This window comes from Cheilinus undulatus, linkage group 8, assembly GCF_018320785.1.
Source record: "Cheilinus undulatus linkage group 8, ASM1832078v1, whole genome shotgun sequence".
Taxonomy (NCBI): Eukaryota; Metazoa; Chordata; class Actinopteri; order Labriformes; family Labridae; genus Cheilinus; species Cheilinus undulatus.
The window spans coordinates 28,153,708-28,180,566 of NC_054872.1; the positions used below are offsets into that span (position 1 = coordinate 28,153,708).

At 42.8% G+C, this 26,859-nt stretch overlaps 1 protein-coding gene across 2 annotated transcripts; it reads right to left on the reverse strand.

Moving 5' to 3' along the window:
• Nucleotides 1-676: 676 nt before the first annotated feature.
• Nucleotides 677-25,498, reverse strand: nr4a3 (nuclear receptor subfamily 4, group A, member 3). 2 transcript variants are annotated; one of them, XM_041792412.1, is made up of 9 exons: nucleotides 25,124-25,498; nucleotides 22,059-22,223; nucleotides 21,176-21,257; nucleotides 17,614-18,452; nucleotides 12,888-13,017; nucleotides 12,108-12,271; nucleotides 11,813-12,012; nucleotides 7,580-7,758; nucleotides 677-2,463 (listed from the first exon to the last, which is right to left on the reverse strand). In XM_041792412.1, exons 3-9 carry the CDS (start codon nucleotides 21,237-21,239, stop codon nucleotides 2,201-2,203), a joined length of 1,839 nt encoding a protein of 612 aa, XP_041648346.1. In that variant the 5' UTR covers nucleotides 21,240-21,257; nucleotides 22,059-22,223; nucleotides 25,124-25,498; the 3' UTR covers nucleotides 677-2,200. The 2 variants fall into 2 exon arrangements, with proteins under 2 accessions (XP_041648346.1, XP_041648347.1); XM_041792413.1 differs by lacking the exon at nucleotides 21,176-21,257.
• Between the last annotated feature and the right edge of the window lie 1,361 nt (nucleotides 25,499-26,859).

Sequence of the window (26,859 nt, forward strand, 5' to 3'; positions counted from 1 at the left end):
TCTGCCTATGATGCTGTAGCAACTGATGGCTACGTGGAGGTTTATGCAACTGGTCAGTGAAGAAAAGGGATGAAATTCAGATAAGGGGTCCCCCCTCATTGGGCGCTTATTTTTTTATTAGGGCACCAGTGTATTGTTTTTATATGGACTGTTTATAGTATTATAGCCAGAACTTCTTACCTGGTCAACTTCTTTCTCGTAAACACTGACAGAGCGGTTCACGATTTCAGTGCCACAGTTACTATCAATCACCTGCCTGTCTGAGACACACAGTATGTGTGTGTGTGGTGTGTGTGTGTGTGTGTGAGTGATGGCAGTGACAGTGTAGACGACATGTGCTGTGAAATGTCACCGTGGCGATCGATGGTGTTTAACGAGGCTGGAGGCTGATCTGGACCTCATGCTAACATGAAGCTCTCCTATCCTCTTCTCCCTCCTCCTCCTCCTCCACTTCCCCGCCCTCCTAATCCCCCTCTACTCTAAGTGAGAGTCCTCAGGTCCCTCGGGAGATAGAGATGGGGCCTTTTCCTGTCAAGAGACTTTTGTGTCCAGACCACATGCACTCAAGAGTTTTCTGTGTAAATTCATTTTAAAATTTCCCTTTTGTTTACCTTTGTCTGAAACCAGAGCGATTTAATCTAAAAAAATAAGCTCAAGACACAGTCAGGCAGAATAATCAGAACTAGTTTATGATTTCAAAGTGCTGAACAGAAATCCAGTGAACCAAAGAGAAAGAAAAATAATAATAATTGAACAGGAAACTCAAACCAAGAAGGACATTGAAAAACAACAACTTTTTTTCTTTTTTTGTTTCTCTTCTTCAAAAAACAATGCACAACTCGTACCACAATATTTGAAAAAGCTAAAAACACTTCAAAATATTAGTTTTGTATATATATATATTTATATTTATATCTATATAATTTGCTCTTTTCATATTTCAAACTGCTGCCGTGAGAGTGTGGGTGGATGGTGGAGCTCCTGGGGCGTCCCCCCACATAGAGCCACAGTCTGGGACACAAACACAGGTCGAGCTGTTTTTGACAGGCTATGGCAGCTCTGATAACACACCATGCATATGATCCTGGCTTCTCTAAGCGCACACACAAACACAGGTCGTCCTCCACACTCTCCCACGGCCTCCAATCACATATAGAAACAAATAGAAAAAGAGCATGACTGCGGAATGTTTCACCCCTGGATGTACAGCTATCTGTCGAGCACCCTCCTCACCCCCCGTGACTCACTTGCCATCCTCTGGGGGGGGGGGGGGGGGGGGGTTTGGGTGTGTGTCTGTGCCTCTAGCCCTTCTTAGGGTGTAAGTGCTTTAAAAGCCAATTTGTCCATGTTTAACCCTCTGTACCCTACCAGATCTATGGTTTTAAAATGAATTAATAATAATAATAAAAAACATACAAGTTCAAGTCTGTGTGACTCAGTCATCAATTGTTAGTGCACAGTTTCTCCTCTGCTGTCTTAAGTCAGACGAAGACTGCCTCTCTTTGTATAATCTACCACCAGTACAGGACTTTTAATAAAATAATTTAGAGTTTGAAATTCAACCGTTGCCTCTCTGTCTTTTCCTTTTTGTTGTGAGATAGCACTTGAGAAATTGCACTTGGAATCAAGAGCCCCGACTCAACAACCACTTCCATGTGTTTATGAATTATCTGTTTCTGCATGCCAGCGCTGTCTGATCTCTGACTTCTCAGTGTCACACACAACCCTTCCTTCTCTTTTAGGAGGAAACTGAATACACAGAAATTTGTGCTTCACTGGGAATCGTCTTCAGATTTGAAAACAGTCGAACAAACCAGTCCTCAGACTGCTTGAGCAAGGCCGAAACTCAGATAAAAAGAGCTCGTTAATGAGAGGGGACAGCAAAAGTCATTTGTCTTTCCATCATCCACCTCGGCCTTGTCATGCTCCCCCACATGAGGAAAACAGGAGGACCACATAAAAAGGAATAAAGCGTATGTGTACGGGTTAAAAGCATTAAGTTGGTTTTGCCCATTTGAGTGAAAGCTGTTCTTGAATGGTTGTCCCGTTGAGTGAAAAAGCATTTGATTGGCTCTCTCTGCTCTGCATCAGCCAGAGGAGAGTGAGTCTCTCTTTTGATATGTGTGCGTGCTCCTCTCAGGTGGGGGAAACAGGAAGTGACATTGTAACATTTTTTTCTCTGTGTGGTCAGTCCAGGCCTTCAGTAAGGCAGAGTGTCCAAAAATCTGTCAATCAACGGAGGGGGTGGGACAAGGTCTTCCAGCTTCAGGTAGAAGATCCGTTGAAGACCCTGGGTCCTCTGGGAGCGAAGCTCCGCCCTCAAACCAAGAATACGACTCAGAGGGGGCGTGGCCTTGGATGAGGAGGAAGAGGGGCTACAGCCAAGGTGGTCTCTGAGACAACAAATGACTTTATTCTGCAGCTCCTCCACCCGCTTTGAGTCCTTCAGGCCTGGGACTTGCTCTGTAGACAGAAAAAAAGGCCTTTAATTTTGCTGCTTCCTTTACTGGAATGAATTACAAAAACACCTGAAACTTCATGACTTGATGTAATTGGACCTTTTTTTTTACGTGCGTATTGGGCTTGTCATGCCTTTATTTTAGAGAGGAGAACAGTGGATAGAGTAGAAAACAAGGCAACAGGGACAGGAGAGTGGGGGAGAGACATGTAGGGAAAGGGCCACAGGCCGGCCTTGAACCCAGGCCGTGGGCATACATGGGGCACACCTTCTGAGCCCCTTGGATGCTTTTAAGAGATTGCTGTATGATTCAGAGGCAGACACATAGATCTGTTTCAAGATTTTCAGTTTTGACAAATATTATTTCATGTTTTCTAGTCTGCTTACAGGTGTGCACATTTGACCATCAGTCTGTTTTTATAGATCATATACTTTGCATATGAAGTGGGGCATGCCAACTTCAGGCCCTATTTTGCAACATTTAGGCACCAGCATAGTTAACAAGGTTACAGAGAGAAATAAGCAGCAATAGATGCAAGCATAACCAATGGGTATGAATGTTTTGGAGGCAGAGGGAAGTTGGCGACACAGTTAGGTGGTAAAATAATTACTTTGACTAAATACTGAACTTTATTCCACATCATCAAAACTAGACAGTTGAGTTTTAATACGTCATAGGCATACGCTCTTGTGAGCCATATTCCACTTCCTAATATGAACACATGTTAATATTTATCTTTCAAAAAACCTGCCATATGTTTCATTATCAAAGTCTCACCATGATTCACCCTGATCGTAGGTGCCAAACTTTAACTTTGACATTTGATGAGGAAATACAAAAACCAAGAAGCATGAATCACTGCACACCATAGCGGCACTGGCTTCAAGTATTTTACGTGTTTTCACAGACTGAGATTTTTGTTTGAATAAATTTCACTGCACTTAAAAAAATGACACAGCAAGCCTGGACAGCTCTCTCCAGAATTTTAAAAATGAAAATGAACAAAAGCCTTTGTAAATCAATCAAAGGTTTATATATAATCATTCTGTAATGATCCGTCAAAATTGTCATATCGTATTGTGAAAGACAGATCAGACATTATGTGAAGAAATCAGGATGGACCCCATAAACAAATAAAAGCTGCAGTGAAACTTGTGCTTAATGGAGAAAGGTGGTATGTTTGGCAATGTGAAGGGAGCGTGTGATGCAGTAGTAATGTGGTGTCTTTTTGTAATGTTTTTCTAGTTTGTGACACTTCACACTGTAGCAAACCAACAATCACTGTTCTAAACTTTTCAGCCCACACTCCTTCAATTACAGCATCAGAAACCAAGGACCCCCAGCTTCCTTGGAAGTGGTTAAAAGTATAATGTACAAATTTAGATTTTAGGTCATTTTTAAACATTTTAATCACATTTAAGCTCAAATCTCACATAGTATCTGTTATTTTGAATTGAACTCAATTCAAATCATATTAAGTTTGTCATTTTTTAAAGAAAGCATCCTGTGACCCCCCTTCAGTGTCTTAGACCCCCACTTTGGGAACCATTGGTCAAACCACCTCTTCATTCGCGATTACCCCCGGTGTCAGAAAGTTTACTTTCTTAGACTTCCTCACAGTTGCTGTCGTGATTCACGGCCAAAAGCCTTTGATCTGCTGGCTCACTGATAAGCATTTTCATTCATAAGGAGTTCTGCATTGACTGTTTAGGGCTGAATGTAGGCTTGTAAAGAGTGGAACAAGAGGAAGATCAAAGTGCAAACATTTCCAGCGAGACATAGAAAAAGAACATTACGTGAAAATGTGCATGCACAACGTTTCATAAATCTGCATTATTTTGGTCATGCCAATTTTGGGTGTTTCATGTAAGTGCAATTTTATTATGGATTCTATGCATTGTTTCATAAATAAAGCCCCAGGACACCTGAAAAAAAAGTGGTTCTTAATCTCAGTAAGGTTTAACTGGTTAAATACAAGTTAAATAAAAAATAAAAAATGAGACACTATGATAAAAATGAATCTGGAACTTTAAAAAAAAAGTCACAGGGAACAGAGGCCCACACTTTGACGCGGAGACAAACACATCAGTGCTCATTCAGCTGAAAGAGAGTTAGCTACATCTTCTTTTATATTGAATTCCACCTCATTACCCTGTATGGCTAATGTCCTTAACAGGCCTTAACCTGTCTCGCTCACTACAGATCAATACACAGTCTAACCTAATAAGCCTTCATCACACTGTGCACACACACATATAAAAGCATTTGCACACGTACACACAGACACATAAATTGTCCCAGCAATTTAAGACATTGACAGACACAAAAGTGCTCAACAATTAGCTGATTATTCGGCCCTGTGAGCAGCCAAATGAAATTAGAAACACACATACGCACACATACACACACTCTGCTGCCCATAGCAACTCTGGTGGCACCCGTTCCAGGCTTAATGTGACACTAACTTATTCTGGAGAGAACAGGGCGTCCAGCCACACACAAACATGAACACGCCAGCACATGAAGTCGCACACAAGGGCCGCTAGGTGCTGCAGGGAGCTGTCACTAAGACCAGTCTCACTTTGAGGTATCCATTATCTGAAGCTTATTTATTGTTTGTTTATGTGCCTCTTTTGTTTGTTCTGTGTTTGCTGCTGCAGAGTCACTCCAGCCCTCCTTTCACGGCTTTCAGAGCCCTCGCGCACTCTTTCTTGCCGCTCTGTGTCCCTTCTTTCTCTATGTGTGTGGCCTCCTGGGGAGGGATCGATGGCTGCCTTTCTGCACAGGCCACTCTGAAAGCGGTCGATGGCCCGGCGGCTCTGGCGGCTCTGTCGTGGCAGCGCGTTGTGAGCTTTGCCGAGGTGGCAGAGCGCCACTGAGAAACATCGCAGACGCCATTCCAGAGCTGTGCTCCACGGTGGGTTGGTCGATCAGGCACAGAGTTAAGTGCTCCCCCAGAGAGCGAGGGATGGGTTCGGGGGGCTTAGAGGAAGAGATGGTGGAGGAGGTGGCCGGGGTGAGGTGAGGAAAACTGAGTGTAGGGGGATGGGAGTTTTATCCATTACCCATAAAAAGACAGAATCTCACTCCGATCTTACCCCTAATTGTACCTGGATCCTCCATAAGTAATACCAGGGATGGAGAGTAACTCATCACATTTACTCAAATTATTGTAGGTGAGTAACTTTTTTGGTGCACTTGTACTTTTCTGAGTACATTTTGAAATCAGTCACATTGTTTTTACTCTGGTATATTTGGAAGAAAATGTTGTACTTCTCTACATTTAAAAAAAACATCAAAAACTGAGTAAAAAATAAACAAAACAGAGATTCAAACTGTCAACGCTATGATCATGGTTGGTAGGTTTTGACTACACATGACTGTCAGTAACATAGTGAGAGAGATTCAACCTCACATCCTGAAACAGCTGTTGCATTTTACTTTATTATAAAGTTATGACTTTCCCTAAACCAATGGATCCTGACCTTGGGCCCAGGCATCCCTGGGAGAGGGGCAAAAATCTCAAGGGGCACAGGGCCCTGTCTGCTCTGAATGGACCAGGCTGTAGACCTCTATGGTGGGGTGACCTCGACTGTGGGGCTGGAATGATGTACATTACCAAAACCCTAAAGTTAAGGGTAAGAGTAAGGGGAGATAGAATTAAAAATAACACACCAAAAACTAAGGGAAAACCCGACAAGGGTTAGTCCATCACCTTCGCTCCAGGGTCGAGGTCGCCCCATTGTAAAGGTTTGGAACAGATGAGCCCAAAATGCCCCAACATAGAGGTCTGCAGCCAGATGCTTCTGTTCTGATGTGTCAAAATTAGATGTACATAATTATATGATGCATATATTTTTTAAAATCATGATTAGTAACAAATGAGGATGTATTAGGGCCACTCTACGAGACTGAAAATAAAGAGGATCTGTTAATTTTTGAGAAAAAGGGAGAATTTTGAGATTAGTCTTATATTTACAAGAAATCAAACAAGAATTTTAGAGTTTAAAAAGATGCAAATTAACAAGAAAAGTTAAAATTTCTGAGTTTTAAAAGTCTTAAAAATTTGACATTAAAAACTTAAAAACTTCAAGTTTTTGGCATCACAAATTCACAACAGTGTTAAGTTAAAATTTTCAAAAAAACCAAACCAAAAACGGTCAACTTTACAGTCTCAAAAATTCTACGTTTTGGTTCACGTGCATTACCGACATATATATAAAATCAAAATTTTTTTTTTTTTTACTCGTACATTTATGCGTTCAGCTTGAGAGGTTTTTTTTTTTTCCTTAAAAAATCACTATATCCGCCTCATAATACTTTTTTTTCTAAAGTGGCCCGAATACATCATAATATCAACATATTATGTTGGAGTGTTCTCAATAAAAGCAATCAAAATTGATGTTTGATCTTTTCTTACTGGGTCTTGGAGGGGCATAGCTTTTTTTAGATACAAGTAGGGGGGCTTTAAGGAAAAAAAGCTTGGAAAACTGACTTAAACAACCTGGAGACTTTTTTTTAAAAATCATGTTGTTACTGCCAATAGCGAAAACTACCCAGTAGCTACTCATTACTTAAGTTAAAAAAGTAAACTGCACTTTTACTTGTGTAAAATAGTCTTGTACTTTTCCCACCCCTTATACTACGTTAATGCATCTTTAATTTACTTCACGGGAAACTTCTGCATCCTCCCAGGTGTGTTTTGGCACAAAAAGCTGCAGCTCTGCTTCCATTTTTCACAGATTCATGCTGATTAGAGGGCCAGGTGTGAGGCAGGTGCAGCAGGTGCTTCTGGGTATCGAGTTCTTGTTTTAGGCAGAGATGTGTGAGAGCACATATGCACATGGGTGTGTTTCAGCGTATGTGTGACGTCTGTGGATGAATCCACCTGATCGCTGTCACATTGAATCTTCCACCAGCAAAGCTTTGGACAAAGGGAGGGCGATGTTTGTGAGAGATGGTGTGTGGATTTGTCTCCATACATTTGCACAAAAGCAGCTTGCGCTGTAATATTGGAGAGGTTCAGCTGTTTATTTCTGCTGTGTCATCTTTTATCTTCTAAACCTATTTTATCCTCATGTTTTTATTTCTGAGATCTTTCAATTGAAGTGTGTTTTTACCTGTGAGCAGTACGAGTGCAGCCAGGCAGGCGAAGGCAGAGGCATCCAGGTTTAGGCTCTGGAGGTGGGTGGAGAAGTCCCGGATGGAGTCCAACCATTCCCCAAACCCCCGAAGGCACTGGAACCTGTGCAGCACCAAACCGTTACAGAACACGAGTTTATCCTCTGACAGCATGGACCTGAAACACATAGAGAGAAAAAAGGAGACTCTGGTTAGACCGCTCCTCCAATGAATGTCAGTGTTTTCTCTCATGTATTGCAAATATGGCCTGAGATACCAGGGCAAGGAAACAATTACAATAAAACAATGAAAAAGCCTGGCAGTGTACACACACACAAACAGGACACACATCAAACACAGGCACGCAACTGATTAAGGTTGTGTTTTCCAAATTATAGCATTTTAAAACATTCCTGTTTCCTCTCAGGGGGGCGGGGTGAAGGGTTAGAGCAGGGGCTTCTCTATGTGTGTTTGTGTGTTTGCAGATAGGTAAGCTGTGGCTTTAATGTGCCCAGGCTGTGGTGTGCTATGGAAACACAAAGCCTTAATGAGGAAATGAAAAGCCTTCTCAGATGTATTTAACCATCGGTTACTCACGACACACAACATCCTGCTCCTTAAAAATCAACTAGAGAGAGTGAGCCAGCTTTGACTCGTCTCTAATGGTGCCTAAAAGCCCGGTGGCCTTCATCAGAGAGCTGGTAAAGAGATAGAGCTCCCGGAGACACAAAAGGTTTGAAAGAGGACAAGAGAGAGTAAAGATGCTGGTAAAAAACAGAAGAGAAGGAAACAAGGTGATGATTCAAATAACACCCTGCACAAGCATTGTTTAAGGACAGGATTAAACAGCGTTAATATCTAATTATCATTACTAAAGAGGGAGCCCCACCCAGCCCCAGCAGAAGACACGCAGACGCTCACATATCATCAATCATACATGACAAAAGTACCATCTAGTCTCAGCATACAGAGAGGGAGGATGTGAATAACACAGAGAGAGGAGGAGAAGGAAAAAGTTATTGACTTTATATAAATCAAATTTCCTTTTGGTTTGATTTTATGCCATGAAAATTTCAATATAATACGAAATATCTTTAATTTGTTTACACAACAGAGCTTTAAAATAATGCTGTGTTTTCTGTCTGTGCTTTAAAAATGTGAGCAAAAACTCACAACTTTTTAAGATTTATCTTTTATGCTTTTAGAGTGAGGAATGTCGTACGAGAGGATCTGGCTGCAGAACTCTACAATTGAGCGACCTCGACCGTGGAGTGGGAAGTGACTTACATTGACCAAGGCGAAAACAGAATGACGTACTGAATGACGTTTATTTTCTGCCATGCAGACATTACTACCAGGTTATGAGTGCCCAAGTGCTGAAACTTAAAAAAAAAAAAAAAAACATCCCACAACATTTATCTTGCAAGGTGCTTGGAAGAGAAATATTGCGAACTATATTGTGCATGTAAATTTAAGTAATTTTTGCACATAAGAAAGTTCCAAGTATTGAATGACCTGGACCTCTGTTGTTGCTGCTGTTAAGTCATCACAAGTATATATATAGTTTGATTTATTTTATCATATAAACATTTCCAATGCTATTAAATCTTTAACTACAAAATAATTCCTGGAATGTACAGTGTACTGAATTACATACCTCCCTAACCTATTATTGAGGCTGATATTTGGTATTTCACTAATTAGCAGTATCTGCATATTATTTCACCAAACATCAATAAAATTAATTAATAAAAAAGTGCACTTCTTTGGTTCCACTGGCTTTATTTTCCACTCACCACAGTGTCACCAAATGTTCTGTATACAACACAATCTGATTGGCTAGGTCAGATTTTCCCAAAGTGTGAGCCAGGTACTGTAGGTGGGATATGAGAGGTAATTTACAATAACTAAAAAGTTAAAGTTGAAATTAACTAATTAATTAATTTATCACGTAAATACTTAAATCCTTGATCACATGGTATTATTTTAGGTCTAAGAAGTAACAAAAGACAGAAATCTTAACTCATGTCACCATTTCATCATTCATTTTGTATTATGCATACAACCAGTGTCACGGTTAAACTGCTGTTGGGTTAACTGATGACACACCTTGACTCGCTTCCTGATTTTAAGAATTTCTCATTCTCTTCTGACATAATTGCTACTTTGGAAGGCTTTGCTGGGCCATCAGGTACATTTACAAAGATAAATATTAGAAAAGACAATTCAAGTGACTTTGCTGATGCCTGATTAAAACAAAATAAACAGCAGTGGCTCATTAATTATAGTTTGTGACCCCACAAACACTTCTGAGTAATGCTAATGTATCTGGGAGAAAAGCCTTTGCAAAATAAGATTAAGGGTGTATTTCAGTGTCATTTTATGGTTGTACAAGGGTTTTCGGTGGGCCCTAGAGGATTTTTAGGTATCAGATTGGGCAAAAGCATACTGAAGATTGGGAAAGGCTGGCCTAGATGCACCAGGAGTACTAGCCAATCAACACTTAAGCCTGGGTACCACTAACACAGTCAATGTATTGCATCATCATTTCCTGTTTTCCTGCTAGTCCTATGTGCTCCGTGCGATTTCTCATGCCGATAGAACTAGGGCTAAATTGTTGATCTTCCTCCATTGTTTTGATCATGCAGTTTGACTCCAGGAAATTGAGTACATTGTGTACATCATAACAATTTATATCAATTTCAAATATAAGTTAACCGTCTTATGAACTACTAATAATCAGTAACAGCCCGGTCAATGCCTAGAAAAGACCACAACACATGAAGTCAGATAATCTTAAAAGCTAAATTTGAGGGTTTTAGCTGCAAAGCTCTGCATTGTCATTATTGGGTTAATAACATGCTTGTGCAGTGAGTAGCCTAATAACAATACTGAGCAGTAATTGTCTGATTAAAGCAAATCTACAAAGACAGACAGGCAGACACATGCGTATACGCACACACAAACACACAGCTGGATGTCTGCCACACATTCCTCTCACCCCTGACTACGCAGTCACCACGGTAATCAACCAATAACCACAGAGACTGAGTGGTAACGGGGTGCTCACAGCAATGTCGGGCCACAAGAGCGGAGCAAATTTACTCTACACACACTGAACACACACACATGTGGACACATGCACTCATGCAGACGCATACAGACGCACGATAGTGGAGGGGTCTGCGAGGCATCTGAGTTCAGCATGGGGTCAACGTGGGGCTGCGTCAACGCTGAGATGCAAGCGTGGATTGCATCCGTCTGCTCTCACGGAAGACGCTCGGAGTGAGACAGTGCCGTGTTTGTGTGTTTTTTCCTGCGTGCTGTGGGAGTTTGGCTGATTAGAAGATGAGCAGTGAGCGTTTGAAAAAAGGCCCAATCTGAGAGTGCAGTTTAACATGAGTCAGAGTCCCCCCTCCTGCTGGGACTGTGATGCCACCACCCAGTCCTCTACCCACCCTGCACCTGGACATCCACCAGGGGAAGGAGAGAAAAGTTGGGACTCTACATCATCAGTGTGAGTAAGTGTGCTTAAGTGTGTGTGACTGTGTTGGTTTTCTGCCCTGGACGACAGCACAGACAAAAGGATGAGCTTGTAGACCCAGCCCCCCTCCTTCTCATAAATTTAACCAACCGAATGCCTTACAAGGGAAGACCGGTAACCCTTGGCGACACTGTGGCAAAGACGGGCACTGGCAGTCATAATGGCACCACAGGTATCTACAAGCAGACACAGACTTAAACATCCTGAGTTAAACTGAACTATTTGGTCAATTCGCTTTTCAGCTGAATTAAGAATGTATTTCCTCCCATAATGGCCCTTTTCAGTCGGTCAGCTGACTGACTTTTAGATGGAATTGATTCCGTCAATTCTCAGTTCTCAATGTTAGCACAGTTTTAGCCCGCAGAACACACACAGAGCTCTCTGTGCGTCAGATATCAGACGAGCGGAGCAGAGCGGAACTCTGTGGGTGTAGCTGCTGTCATAGCTGCAGACTCCATTCATAATTTTGGTTCATATGGCGATTACTCAGCTGCACTCCTCCTACTCTGGAGATACACCAACACAGCAGCACGCAACTTGGACGACACAGTCGCACACAGACATGCAACTAGAAGAAATAGTATCCTGATGATAAAGTTGTAGGTTTGTTTTTAAATCTTGTGCAAGAAGGCAAGAAATCAACAAAGAAATGTCGGAAAAATCACAGTGAGTGTTCCCAACTTTGTACCTGTGGGCTAGCCGCAGGACAAACAGCTCCAGGAAGGCGGAGTCTATAAGAACGTTCTGATCGTCACGTTGAAGCTCAGAGAACCCAGGGAGCCGGTCAGCCCAGCATCGCGTAGTCTCCATCGAGATGGTGAGCAGCCTGTAGAAGAGCTGGATGTGCTCTGCATCTGAGGAGGAGGTGGGAGGATCTGCAGCGCTGAACTGTGGGTAGAAATAGAGAGAAGCAGCGCGAGTGAGCGTCAAAAATGGCACACACATTCACTTCTGTAACGTAAGGTCGCAGATTGAGGGGATACCTGGCTGTAGTCAAGGTCCCGGGGTGAGCAGTGGGAGTAAGCTCTGAGCAGAGCAGACAGCAGGCTGAGAGGTGGGGAGGGAGGGGACGCTTCTGTCTGCAGGGGGCTCTTTGGTTTAGAGGGCAGTCGGCCTCGGCGCCCCTTCAAACTATCAGTGCGTACCACTGTGAAGCAGAGAAAAAGAGCAAGGCCACAATGAGGAGGCTGTTCACTCTAATCTGGTTATATTAATGCTGCATGCACAAAGATCTCCTATTCTCCAAATGCTTGTTATCTGTATCTTTCTGTGGTAGAACTATGACTTAAAAAAGCTCTCCAACATTCCTGCAATTTCCACACACACAGGTAGAGAGTGGCCAGCAGATGGCAGTGGAGCTATTCAACGTGCTTCAGATGTGTGCTCACAGGAAGACAGGCATGTGTGCTGTGAGCGTTTCTGCCTCTGAGTGAGTGTGTGACAGGTGAGAAACCTCAGGGAAATGAGGGCATCATATAGCAACAGTCTAACTTGATGACACAAATACAGAGATGGAGTGTGAGTATCTTTGCGCCGGATGGACACACCTTTGTCACTTTTTTTGAAACTTTTAAGTAATCCAGATTTAGTTGTTTTAAGGTGTAGACACTAACTGATGTGGTAAATTTCTACTTTCTGCCTCCACCACAGAAAGGATGAGTAACTTATACAGTATGAGCATGAGTGGTGCTATTAATAGTTTGTTTACTATTATTTAGAAACTTTCCACATTATCAGGTGTGTGGTCACTTTGTCTCTCTTACCTTCCTTCACCATGCCCACACTCAGACACTTCTGGAAGCGGCAGTACTGGCAGCGGTTGCGTCTCCTCTTGTCCACAGGACAGTTCTTACTCGCCAGACACACATACTTGGCGTTTTTCTGCACAGTCCGCTGAAGAGAGAAGAAACAGGCATACCAATAATCAGCCTCTGAAAACAATCATCCACCTAATATTTGATTTGTTTAATTCAATTTCTGTTTTTTTTTCCCTCCCAATCAAAGACCGAAAGCAGAAGCTCGCAGGTCAGATTTTAATTAAGCGCTGAAAGGCGGCGGTGACATCAGTATAATTAGATAAAATTAATTTCCCAACAAGCCTCGCCTGCAGGAGGGACAATTTTATTAGCGCCGGAGCTGACAATAGGGGGGACCGAGCGCATGGCGTGCCGAAGCGGCTCCCGCGAGACAAGGAGGACAGCGTCCACGAGAGCTGCCTGATCAGATTGTTTGTGAAGCTCGTGGGTCAGCTCGTGGCATCTCCGGGCCTCGCGCAGGGCGCCTCACTCAATGACCCCCGCGGGAGCAGTTTTCTCCTCCGCTGGATCGCGCGATTATTACTGACCTTATTAAAATGAAATCAGAAACGGGCCACGTGGGGCAGGGTGCGCTACCCGCGTGGATAAAAGACAATAATAACAGAGATGGTTGCGCGCGTAAAATGACCAGTCTCGCGCGCTTTGGAACAGTAATTTGTTAAAAGTTGCTTTTGAATAATGAGAGCCGTTTTTGAGGTGGTAATCTAAAATAGTTCAGAGTGAGACTGCAAGATAAAAAGGACGCCATGTTTGTTTTCATTTAATAGAAAACTTTGTCTAAAGTTGCTCAAAAACAGTCACATCCAAAAAGATCTATTCAGACCTAAAGACGATACAATTACGCTCGTTTGCAAAGTGCTTCCTTTAATACCCTGTCATCCTGTGACTCCACCAGACCAAACTATAAACTCAACAAACGGAACCCACGGAAAGCGTCGCGCCTTCTCCTCTTCTTTAACGCCTCTAAAACACATCAAAACAAATAAATCCAATTAGGAACCCCTCGCGCCACACATGCCCGTGCCCCCGGGAGACCAATAACACACCAATTATTCCATATGCTCCGGCGCGAGCGCGGAACTAGCGCGTAATGGGCGCCTCTCCCGGATGAGAGTGGTTGCCATGGCAGCGCAGATCGCTGTGAATGTCTCGCTCTCGTCCCTTCAATGGTCAGTGACCCGTGCGCGCGGTGATAAGTTAGTTATGGTCATTAATGTGGTCGAGGGAAAATAGCATCCGTTTAGTGAGAGTTCAAAGAGCTGAAACATTCTACGGCTTCTCTACACCTTTAAAACTTAAAAACAGCGCGAAGTTTACATAATTCTTTCTTAAACTGCTAACAGCAAAAATGGACTGGTGAATTTCAGTTAGCTTTTTTAATTAAGTGAAACTATATTCCTCCACTCTCATCCCCAATGAAAGCATTTCTTTTTCCTGCAGAGACACAAGGTGAAATCTGAAAGCTGAATGGACTCTATTGGTGGGTTTAGAGGGGAAGTTCTTACACTCTGTGACCTCAGGGTCTGACTAGAAGATAACTCTTTAACAATAAGCGCCTTTCTCTGAAATGATCAATTAAGGATCTGATAGATTAAACTGGTACGAGTGAATGCAGGCGTGTATGTGGGCTCTTGTGACTTTGCTTTCTAATAAGCAGCATGGAGCATGACTGGCGTCTTCGCAGAGACACTATATATCAGAGCTCTGATACTCATCAATGGGAAGCCTCCTATATCTACGCACACAGAGATTAAATTATCCCAACATGATTAACAAATCTGCAGATCCATCTTGTGCTCTGCCTAGATGCATGGTGAGTCTATAAGAGTGTATAAGCACGTGTGTGAGGATGTTCTACTCTGGTTGAACTAATCTAATCCGTGTTGAAATTTATTTGCATGTAAGATACTGAATTTCATTTTGAAGACGCAAATATTCTATTTGTTTTTGTCAGAATCTGAACATTTTTGGCTGCCATTTCCATCTGCGAGGATTTAATTCAACTAAAAAAATGCTCAGTTAAAGAATAGACAATGCTTTATACTCATATGAGGCTCATTCACAAATGAGCACACACACTCATGCAGAAGTTCACATGCATGCTGGGGGTGCTGCGGGGGCTGGATGGAGGCATGCAGAGGCAGATTCTCTGACATGTAACATGTGCTAATAGCCTCAGCTTAAATTAAAAGCCTTCAGGGAGAGTGTTCCCCCTTCTCCTCCCTCTGTCTCCCCTATCTCCTCTTCTCTGCTCTGTGTGCTAATCAGGAGCGATCAAACCTTGCTCTTTCTCTGTGTGCAGAGAAAATGCAAGGGAATTTCATGTTAACAAAACATGCAATCTGAATAATTTGTCCCGACTTTAAAAGCTGATTCATAGTTCAGAAACACTGACATGATGTATGAGTGTTGAAATTTTCAACTTAAATGTAAAGTTACCTGCATGTTTAATCTTGTTTTTCCTCATCTCTATATAGGCATGCATCCTATCTTATAACTTGCATACCATGCAAGTAAATGGAAGTGTGTTAAAGTGTGTTAAAAGCACATTTAAAATAACACATTGCTTAAGGATAGTGAGAGGATGGTGAGTCTATAAAACAGAGCAAATTTTAATGCTTTTTGCACGTTCACATTTTCCTAACAGCTAGTTGTTTTCATTCCAATATTTTAATTTTGAATAGATTCGTTCAATTAATGGAAACCAGTGAATGGACTACATTATTTTGACAAAATAATAAAAATTGCAGAAATGAGTTCAGGAGTTAAAATTAATTCACAGTGAAAATGCGACTAAAATTGCTCTAATGAAATAAGATTAATTTACAGCAAGCCTCTACAATGGTTTAATGTGTAATAAATTTCCAGGGATAATTAAATATAATCAGGAACATATTTTTAGGGCACAATAAAACCAACAGGATAATTGAAGTAATGGACCTGATAATGTGAATATGAAAAAAAGAGCAGGTGTGTGGGATGAATGTTTCAGTGTCTCACCGCTGCATCCTGGATTCAGTGCAGCGCAGTGACAAACATGTTCATGTCTCTGTATGAATGTGTGGTTGTGTGCATGTGATGTGCGTGCATGCTCGGCTGCATCTGCACGTGTGTGTAAAGGAAACATGGCGAGGTCTGACAGGCTGCTGAATGCTGCAGTGAGCAGACAGCCCGCGGCCTGCTGCCACCAGACACTGCTTTCATTAATTACTAAATAAAAACAAATTGTGAAACTAATTGAAAGGAAGGATAATTCATTTCCACCTACCAGAGGCATTATTCAATTACCTCTGTGTTTGCTCCCTCCTTATCCCTGTCTCTTCATTGTGCTCTCTTGTCACCACTAGAAAGCCTAACAAGCGGTCAAATAAACGTTGAAATTCAAAAACAGAGCAGCAAGAAATGACTTCAGTGTCACTCAGTGTTAAATCACTGCAATATGAATGAAGTTTTGAACCACATGCAAGTTTGTTGTGATGTTTGTTATTGTGTAAGGATGAGAAATCTGTGTGACTAAAAACTGTCTAGTGGATGTTAATGTATGAGTTGTATGTGTGAGCTCATGTGTGGTAAACGGGATGTGAGAAGTGTTAAGATGAATCACATGACGGACCAAATCTGACTCATCTCGTCCTGAGTGTTGTGACAGTGGATTGTGGTCAATTTTTGTGGCCTTTGATTCACTACAAACAGGCAGAAAGGATACTTTGATTTCAAATAAGATCCCTTTTCATTCAGGACAATTTCACCATTTGTCTGAGTAAGATTGTGTTTTTTTCTCATCCAACATACACTCCCATAGACCCGGCATGTACACCACTAAGCTGCTGGGAGAGGGGACCACATAGGTTGTGTTTTATGATGACTCTAAAGACAATTAAAGGAGTACAGAGAATGTGCAGAATGGGAGCAAGAGGAATGCAAGAAAACATTTTTATATGAGAGATGTCATTTAGAGTGGGGCAAGTCACTTGGTATTTAATGGTGGGATAGTCATTATAAATGTGAGTTTGTGCTCCTTTAAAACTTTCATATCCGTTGATATTTGGGATGGGATGCTGTAGTTTTAAGCTCTTGAAAAATAACCTGATGAGTGAAAAATTAATGGCATTAATTATAATTAATTCATGTCTAAAACCAGTGCTCTAATTTTTTTTTATCGCGACTAATTGCATGATTTTTGTCCATTTCAGCACACTTTGGTTAAACTACTGCAGCACCTCTCTGCAGTCTAGTGTAAAATTAGCGCAACACTGCCCCTTAATGTCTCATTTCACTTTAAAAATCCACAGACAGCTCAGTGGACAAGTCAAGTCATCTGCACCTTCTGTAATCAAACTTTTAACGCAATATTCCCTTTTCAATCCATAACAAGTTCTTTTTTCCATGGTTAAACTCATTTACGTAAATCTTCAACCTATCTACCTACAACAGCACGTCCACATCCAAACAGGAAGTTAATTACCCTTATATTATAACAGTAGAAAAATCTAAAATGACACAAAAACAGTTTTGAATGCAAAGTAGTAGAAGTTTATGATGTGGGAAAAAGGGATGCAAGTAATTGCAATTAACTAAAGAAATTTTGAGATTAATTGAAATTAAAAGATGTATCTTTTGACAGCCCTAGTAAGAATTAAAACAATTATTCTTATGTTTGAAGAGTTTTTACCTTGAAGAAGCCCTTGCAGCCCTCACAGGTGCGTACACCGTAGTGCTGGCAGGCCGCGTTGTCTCCACACACCGCACAGGTGCCCTCTCCTGGGGGGCCGCGTGGAGGAGGCGAGGGCAGGCTGTCTCCTAGTAGAGGACCACAGGGCCCGAGAGCCAAAGAGCGGAAGGCGAGGCTGCTGCCACCAGCCCCACGGTGCAGCTGATACATGGGCTGCTCCAGGGGCGGGCCGTGAGGATGGGAGACTGAGGAAGAGGAGGAGGAGGAGGAGGATGAGGTGCGAACCAGTCCTCCCCCCAGACCCTCGTAGCCCCCCACGCTGCTGCCACTGTGAGGCGGCGAGTGCTGGTAGAAGTGCGGGAAACGGGGTGATTTTAGGGCACCTGTCTCCAGACTGGAGCCCAGAGAGTGGGAGTGCGATGGAGGGGCCAAGGGGTGCTCCTCCCACAGGAAGGAGGTGCCAGGCTGGGGTGGCAGGGACGGTGTCGTCGGGGTGGAGGGTGGGGACTGTTTAAAGTACATTGTGGAGGAGGACATGGCCTCCAGGGGTGGAGCAGTAGGGTAGCTCTCCTCCTCCTTCTTGATAGTGGGCCTGTGAGGAGGCATCTGGTACAGGCACGACGACTTGGGCTCGTAGCTCCCCTCTACAAACACGTTGAAGCTGGGGAGGGAGGTGGTGGCGGCTGCCGCAGAGATGTCACCACCACCAAGGTCCAGCTTGGTATAGTCAGAGGTCATGAGGTCAGAGCTGTAGCTGTCGCCCTGGTAACTGAAGGACTGGCCCGAGTAGGCTGAGCCTGGAGGGGTGGGCCCGTACTGAGCCTGCACACAGGGCATGTCTGCCAGGGAGACAGAGCACACACAAACGGGTTAGAGCTGTGTGGCACGCCAGACCACAAACATTTCAGTCAAAAAGCATTTTTATGTGTTAGTAAAGTACAGCCGTACGGCAACAATCATTAGTCAGTGAGAAAAGTTTATGGACCTATTAGTTAACCACCGATTCAAACGGAAAAGCAGCACTTAAAGAACAAGGACACAGGAACAATCTGACAGTAAATCTACAGGCAGACTCTGCTGGAGGCTCATGCGCTCAAAGGTCGTGCTTATAAAAAGGGTCAAAAATTCACCAGTTAATAATTCTGCACAGCTCTATTGGAACAGGCAGTTTTAAGGTGTCAGAGATTTCACAATATCATAAAAATTTTCTGAATGCACCTTTCAAGGTCTATATGAAGAACTTTGAACAATTTTTTCCATTTGCTGCCATTTACTCAATTTCCTGCTGTAACACTTCTTGCACTCCACTGAATAAGTGGAGGAGAAATTTTTGGAGCACGCACACACAACCTCAGACTCCTGCAGTTAGTTTAGTTAGAGAAGCTATATTTCATCCGTGCACTATTCTGAGACCAAGCAGTCAAAGCAAAGATCCAGTCCACTCTACGAACTTATGCCTTGGACAAATTTGTGTGAGTGTATGTGTGGCAGCACTCTGGTTAGTCAGATGGAGGAGCAGATGAGATAACAAACAATAATGGTACCCCATGGTGGTGCTGGATGCAACCATACACAGACACAGACATGGATATTTACTCTAACTGCTGCAGACGCCAGTCGGTATGTCTTTAGTTTCCCCCTTCATTGAATTCAGTTCCAGTCACAGCAGCGCGTGCACATCTCTTATCAACCACCCTTATGCAGTTCACTCCACCTGCGTCTATCTCGGTGTCTCTTTAGTGGGCACGTGCGTGCGAGTGCACGCGCGTGGGTTGAGTGTGTTATGAGTGTGCGAGGGCTGATCAGTCATGGGTGTCAGCACAGAGTTCTGTGGAGTTTACTCGTCGCTCTCGAGCACGGAACTGTCAACACTGCACTGCTACCATTGACGCCCAGCATGCGCGAGCTCTGCCGTAATCGCTCCTGTTCCTCGCGCGTCATGTTTGCTTATTCAAATACGGGACATTACGGTCCTGCTGGTCTTCAAGCACTCACAAATACCAACATCAAGGCAGGCTAGGCGGAGAGTTAATAGTTGGTGCCTTGTTATTTTGTCATTAAGCAAAAGTTATACAAAAGCAATGTAACTTCCACACCTCTCGTGTCTCCCTCTTTAAATAATCAAGGCTAAAATAACAATAAAAAAAAGCCCTACTAGGTTTAGTCCATATTGTCACACATAAATTAGCTCTTTTTATCAACTGAATTACAGGCTATCTGGGGGTAAGCTAGCATTTAAGCTGTGGGGGCAATAAATAAGGACTAATAAAGAGGAAGAAAGAAAGAAAAAAGGAGAAAACGAAGAAAGAGGTAGGTATACAACTAATCTTTATTTTTAATTATTTTATGTGTCCGTGCATACTTAAATTTGGTGATTTTGTAAGCTAGCGAACGAGGCAAAAGGTGAAAACCAGCTAACCTCTCCATGTTAGCTTGATTGGCAACGGTTTAATAACTCAAAACTATTATTTTTATTGCAATAATATTAATAAAATAAGTATGACGTGACTCTCTTTTTTATTATTAACTACTATGGTTAAATTATTTACAGAGAGACCTGCAGTATCTCTGAATGGGAAAATCAAACTGCGTTTTCATATTGAGGATATGAGTCAGGCTGGGGGCCTACGGGTACTTGACGTCATTGACTTTTTTTTTTTCTCCTACAAGTGACCAGCTCTTCAACCCACGTGGAAAAAACACACATACAGCGTTATGGGCGTCATGGGGTTTTCAGTGGGCTACACCTAAAGAAGTGATTAAGCACAAGAGAAGAAGAAAAAGAGAGGTGGCGAGGAAAAAAGAGAGGTGGGTGCAGCGGTACACTTTGAGGCTCTCTGCTGTGTCAGTAGGTCAAGCCACAGATCAATGCTGAGCACTGGAGTGTGTATGGGATATTTAAGTCTGCACCTGTCTGACGCAGCTTAGTGCACCCACAGCATATATCTTCAGACTAAATAAATGTTTCAGTTGAGTATGTTCCTGATAAATGATGAAAGACAAAAGATAAAGGTAGTGAAAAACTGTCAGACAAACATACTTAACTGATGAAAGTTACTGCAAACTGTGTGGACTGTGATGTTTGCCAGTGTGTATCAGGTGAAGAAAGACACGCACCCACACATATATAGCCTAATTTCATCACTTAGGATGTTCAAGATGTCAACAGATGCCTGTATACGCTCATTCTGCCAACAACATGCGCCCTTATCCTGAGAGGAACCTGAAAAACCACTTGTGCCTCTGCAAACGCCTCATCCTCTTGCTGCTTCACTTTTTGGTTGTGTGCCTATAGCCATCACTTAGCAGCACACCTATGCTCACAAGTGTGCATGCTCTCTTCCTCACACCCAAGCGCAAATATAATTCTATCAGGTGAGCATCTTTATTTTTTAGGTAGCTTTCTACACTCCAACACCACCATCAGATTACCTTTATTACACATACATGCAAGCAGGTGTGTTTGTGTTTGTGTGTATGTGCAAGCAATAGGACAGACAACCCAAGCAGAGTCAGACACAGGTGGTGCAGCAAGGTGAGGCAAAGGGAAACAGTCTCTAACCTCGAGAAGTGCATTTCAACTGGACAAACTGCAGCTGTTCCAATAACTGAGCGCGCTTGTTCATTGTCAGAATGCCATAGATCTAACAAATAAAAACATGAAGGTGCAGACATAAATACAACAGCAAAGGATTTTTGTTTTTCATGAGATAAATTATTAGAAATCAGCGGCTTCACACACTTCATTTTCATACACACAAATACACAAAAAGCAGACACATCTGAGCTAATATTGGGAGGTTTATCATCTTTTTAATTTATCGGGGCTTAAATGAAATTAAAGGGAACCTTCACATTTATTTTCCAAGCTTGGAATAAAATCATAGAGGAAAATAAATCAGAGACAGTTAATAAAAAAAAGCAGTAATTTGTCCTGTTTGAGTCATAGAGGCTTTTAAGAGGTTGTTGAGTTATTAGGGTGCTTGTCTGTGACATATATGATCCACCACAGTTTGTACATTTAGGTGTGTCTAATGTCTTCTATTTCTGAGAGTTTGTCGAATGATTGAAATGTCAACACACTGCGCATTTGCCAGCCAAGACACAAACACACTCATACAAGGGCACACGAGCTGAGACTCACGCGGCCAGAGGAAAGATAATCAGCAGCATGTTCTTAAACTTTATGACGTACTTTTGCCTTATAATTCAATAAAGAGAAAACAGGAAAAAATACTTAAAATACAGCTTGAAATCCACGTTAACCTCCAATTTTACGAAGACTTTTTAGAGGCATTTTTCCTCCAACAAATAAAGCAGACACAAACTACATCAAAATGGATCTTTGCTGTACAACACTGACTCAAAAAGTACAGGCTTAGCAAGAGAGAAAAAGAGAGAGAGAGAAAGAAAAAGAAACCTCAAACGGTGAATTGTGTGCGTACCTGGTGAAAGAGCCTCGCGCTGAATGGTGCTGGGTGTCCGGGGTTGAGGGGTGGCGTGGCTGCGGCCGGTACAGGGCTCCTGGAGCGGGGAGGACTCGGCGGGCGTCGCTGAGGAAGTGTCCGATCGCCGGGGCTCCAAGCTCGGCTGGGCGCGCTCTTCCGAACCTGCGTTTGGAGGAGGTGTCAGGGTTACAGCCAGTGATGTGGCAGCATGCAGTGGGGGGGTGATAGGATGTACACTGATATCACCTCTCAGCCACAATCAAAAGATATCAATAAAGACTTGAGCGCACCTGCAGGTTATGAAACTGATGTTTTTCTACCCCCCCCTTAAACAACTAATCTCCAAAACTTGTTCAGCATACTCTAGACGACTTGCTAACATTCTTTCCCCTCACAATAAAATATTGCATGTTTGCACAAGTAAAACGCCCGTGAAAAACATCTTAAACTCAAATTAGATCTGACTAACAATGAAAAATATGACCTGAAAGATAAAGACGAGAGGAAAAATACGCAGAAAGTGGAAAGTGCACTCATCAGAACAAGATGCAGGTCATCGAAACGGAATAAATCATTCCAGTAATCCGTGTAAATCCAGAGGAAAATGACGCAAACGAGACTTGAATATAGAAATACAACATGTTAGACGTTAAATATGACAGAAAATCCACGCTGCAAAGATAATATTACGAACCACAACTGAGGAGTTTTAGCTCATATCAAGACATATGCTTACGTGGGCGATAAGTTTCATTCTAGGCGCCTCTCGTTCCGCTATGATTTTAATTTTGCGTCAAAAACTCAAAAGCTAACAGGTTTAAAACTCTAGAAAAGTTTCCAAAAATACACACCTACAAAGGTCACAACTTTTAAAAGCGCAGTGTGTGCCAGAGCCGCCAGCCCATCGCTTCTCTTGCCTCTGATCAGAACCGTGTTCGCCCGCTCGGGGTTCATCCAGAGAGACTGAAAGGGTAGTGTGCAAATTCTGGAGAGTCGGACCTGATACCAAACCAGCGGACTTCTGTGCGCCAAGCGCCTCCAACTCCTTCTGACTGCAGCAGGGCGCATCGAGCCCGCCAGATTTCAAGGCCCAGAGCGCCCCCTTTCTGTCACATGCTCCCCAATACACAGACACACTTTCTCTCTCGATCAGACTCACAGACCCTCTGGGAAACGGGCGAGTCAAGAGACCACTTTATCGCCAAGTATGCATCTCAATACAGGATGTTGACAAGCCACACTCCTAACACCTTCCCTAATGGCACCTGCAGCCTGCTGTCATCTCCTGTCTTTGTGTCAGCAGATCAGATTCGTGCACTTTGTGTTAAGCATGCAAACACCTCCAAATCAATCCTACAACATACCTAATGGCTCTAACCCCAGGTTGTGGCTTTTATACTGATGTGAAGCCCAACAAGCCCTTAGATATGCTGGAAATCAAGAAATACGACTAAACAAACAACAGGACTGTGCAACTTTTATTTGGTTAGAGTTGATTTGGAGCAGCCATTATTCAATTTTGTGTGGAGCCATTTTAGAGCAGAAAAAAACTTAGCGCCTATCTACGGTGCTTTGTTATCGCAGCAGATGATATAATGTATTCTTTGATAAAAGCATGAATAGCGTCTTTCTTATTGCTAGGCTATAAACCTAAGAAGTTTGGTGCGTAACTGCGCGTAAATACGCGCTAATCCAAACCTTAGAGCAGGGTTAAAACACTGACGACAAACTGTCACTTTCATTATAAAACACGTATTTTCTGCTAAACGAGACTATCAGTCTGTATTTTTGTCTGCTTGGACACACGACTCCGCTCTCACTTTCTTCTTCTCAGGCCGAGCCGGTCGGTGGGGCTCTGGCCCTTCGCGCACCGGTAACCAAGAGAACGAAATAAGAGCTGCAAAGCACGCGCCCCGGAGCGCCGGTAGCCCCCGGTAGCCCCCTCGCACCAATAGCCCCGGACAGCGCGGGGCTTCAAGCAAACAGAGGAAGAGAAAAGAGGGGACATAATGGACGGAGCAGAGAAATATGTGAGCACTGTAAATCAGCCCTGAGAGGGAGACTGTCAGTAGCGCCTGCGTGCGCGACTGCGTGCGTGTAAACCTGAGTGTGTGACAGAAAGACAGGTATAATCAGCTGTGTACAGCGTTTTATGTCTTATACTGACTGGGCAGCTGCCGTGAAGTACAGTTGTCATTAAATGTCTCCAGGATTTTTTTTTCGCAGAGGGCTTTTAGAATTTGACGTGGTTTCATAGTGAATGGTTTAGGCTGGTCTTCATGGATGAATGGGAGGAAAGGCCATGTCCTTACAGAGACACGAGACAGACAGACAGACTGCTGGCCACCAGCTGGGTGACAGCTCAGCCGTTATTCATTAAACTGTTTGTAAAAACATCCTAATTATGGAGATTAAATCCTAAAAAAGAAACATCTGAGAATCATATTAGCCCCCTGCAAATATGTCAAACTAAAAACTGTGGAACTTACTTGGACTCTCAGTGATATAAACAGAAACACACCCACTTATCCGCTAAATACACTAAAATCCAACATGCCATGTAAACCCCGAAAATCTCTAATTATTTACAGCACAATCTAACCAGGAAATCCCACATGATGAAGGGGTGCAACGCACATGGCGTGAAATCAAAGCGCTTTAACTCACTTTCAGCCCTCGCCTGAATGTAGGTTAGACTACTCTCCACTCAGACCACTGGTGCACTATTCATTGTGCGACTCTGAGGCATCTCATTTCCATGACAACCACAAAGGATATGATACCTTCCCAGAGCAAATTAAATTCAAAATCAGCTTTAGTTGCTCCCGAGAGAGAGAGAAAGAAACACACCGAGTCTGAAACACACACGCGGACTGAATATTAGCAGCTGAACAGCGCGTGAGAGCAGAACATATCAACAGGTTGGACACTCAAAGTTGAACAGACTAGACGTAAAGGTTAATATCATACAACAAAACGCATGACTGGTACATGGTAGTATGAAGCTACATACAGCAGAGTAGTATCTCATTCATTCTCTCTTTCATTCATAATTTTCTTACCTGTTTGCTGTGGCGGTTCCGTCTTTACATGTGGTAATAACCTCCCACAAAGTATCCTATCTCCATCCAGAATAATCTCAAAGAGTCGAGGTAAGAAAGATAAAAAATATTTTTAAAGCTATTAGCTGTAGTGTAGAGAGAAACGTGTTGCATCGGCGAGCAAAAAAAAGTTTCTTGTTCTTCTCCCTACTTTAGGTAAAGTTCACAAAGTAGTTGAAAATAAAAAACTCCCAGGTAAAGGACTGTGTCTGCGTCCGTTCTCGTGAGCGGCGAATGTTTCATTCAGTGCTGCTGAGTGCTTTGCAAAGTGTGGAGTTGTAACGCGGCTTTGTTTATGTGCGCCGTCTGAGGGGGAGAAAGTCAAATAGTGCATTTATGTGGGCTCCGCTTCCACATACAACGGCTGGTATGCGCTACGTCAATGTGACGCCATGGGAGAGGTGACGTCACTCAAAGCTCCCTCTCTCCCTCTCTCTCTTTCTCCCTCCGTACAGTACCAGACACATAAGCCTCAGGCTCCGTTCCAGAGAGAGAGAGAGGTGGAGAGAGGATCATAGAAAGCGAGGGGGAGGTACGGTTGGTTTGATGGTTAAAGGAGAGGAAGTGGAGGGGGATCCAGCAGGCGAGCCGAAGCGATTATTGGGGCAGTTCCTGATTATGCAGGGCTTTTTACTCCAGTTTGTCAGGTTATTTAGTCCAGATTATAGTCCTATCATTATGACAGAGAGTCAGTATGAAGCTAATTTATCAAATTCCTTGGAAAATTTCTATACTCTATTTTTTTTCCAGTGAAATTACAAGGCTTCATCATATAGATTAAAAGGCACAAGCCAAATTTAAATACATATCACTCTGTAATGAGAAATGTAAGAGTATAAAGCCTGGTCTAAAATGTAACAACAGAGTATAGAATTTTGTACATAACTAATTTGAAGTGCTTTGGACAGCACAGGTATCAATTTGAAGCTAACTCGTAATTTTACTTATCTACACTTTAGTTTTTTGCAGTTTTGGCCTCATGAATATTAATTCAAAACATTCTGAATGACTAAAATTTTCCCAAACATGAGTTTAACTTTTTCCTCTTTTTTTTTTTTTTTTTTAAATTTGCATTTGCACTTATATTCATTGCAGGATTAGGGTCAATGTGGGTGTTTTCAAACAGACACGGTTCTGGTTCTGGTTCCGAACCTTGGTGCTTTCTGGTGAACCAGCCCGTGTTCACACCAATTTAAGCAGCACCAAAGTGGAAGGACATGATGGACATGTATCACCACATCCTGCTCCACTTCTGCCAAAGTCTTTCATGCAGTCCCGGTATTCCTTCCCCCAGTTTCTTGAGTAAATCAATTTTTTGGTCTGGTGTTCTGATGAACCCAGTAGTAATCTCTAGCTTCACCTGGAATTCTGTCAACGCCCAGACCACAACCAAACAATTTGTCTCCCCAGCAGACCACTTTTTCTTTTGTTTTTCTGCTCATCTTCACAACCTAGAGAGTGATACGCTCTCTGATTGTGTTGCAGTTCCCAAGAAAGAACCAAATATTTTCGGTTCCAGCTGAGAACCAACTTTTCAGGTTCAGAACCAATTTTTTTTCCGGTTTGAATGCGCTGGCTGGTTCAAATATAGGTTCAGGAACCGGAACCGGCACGGAGCCCTGCCAGTCTGAAAGGCCTATGTGTGACTCTGAGTCATCTCATTTCTGCAGACTATCCAACCTTCAGCTTTTATTCTT

Excerpts from the sequence above, each read along its gene's own strand:
- nr4a3 (XM_041792412.1), bottom strand. The coding sequence starts at position 21,239 with ATGAACAAGCGCGCTCAGTTATTGGAACAGCTGCAGTTTGTCCAGTTG. Across the intron at positions 18,453-21,175 it reads GTTGAAATGCACTTCTCGAG|ACATGCCCTGTGTGCAGGCT; the intron begins GTTAGAGACTGT and ends TCTCCCTGGCAG. Across the intron at positions 7,759-11,812 it reads GTCCTGCGGCTAGCCCACAG|GTCCATGCTGTCAGAGGATA; the intron begins GTACAAAGTTGG and ends TATGTGTTTCAG.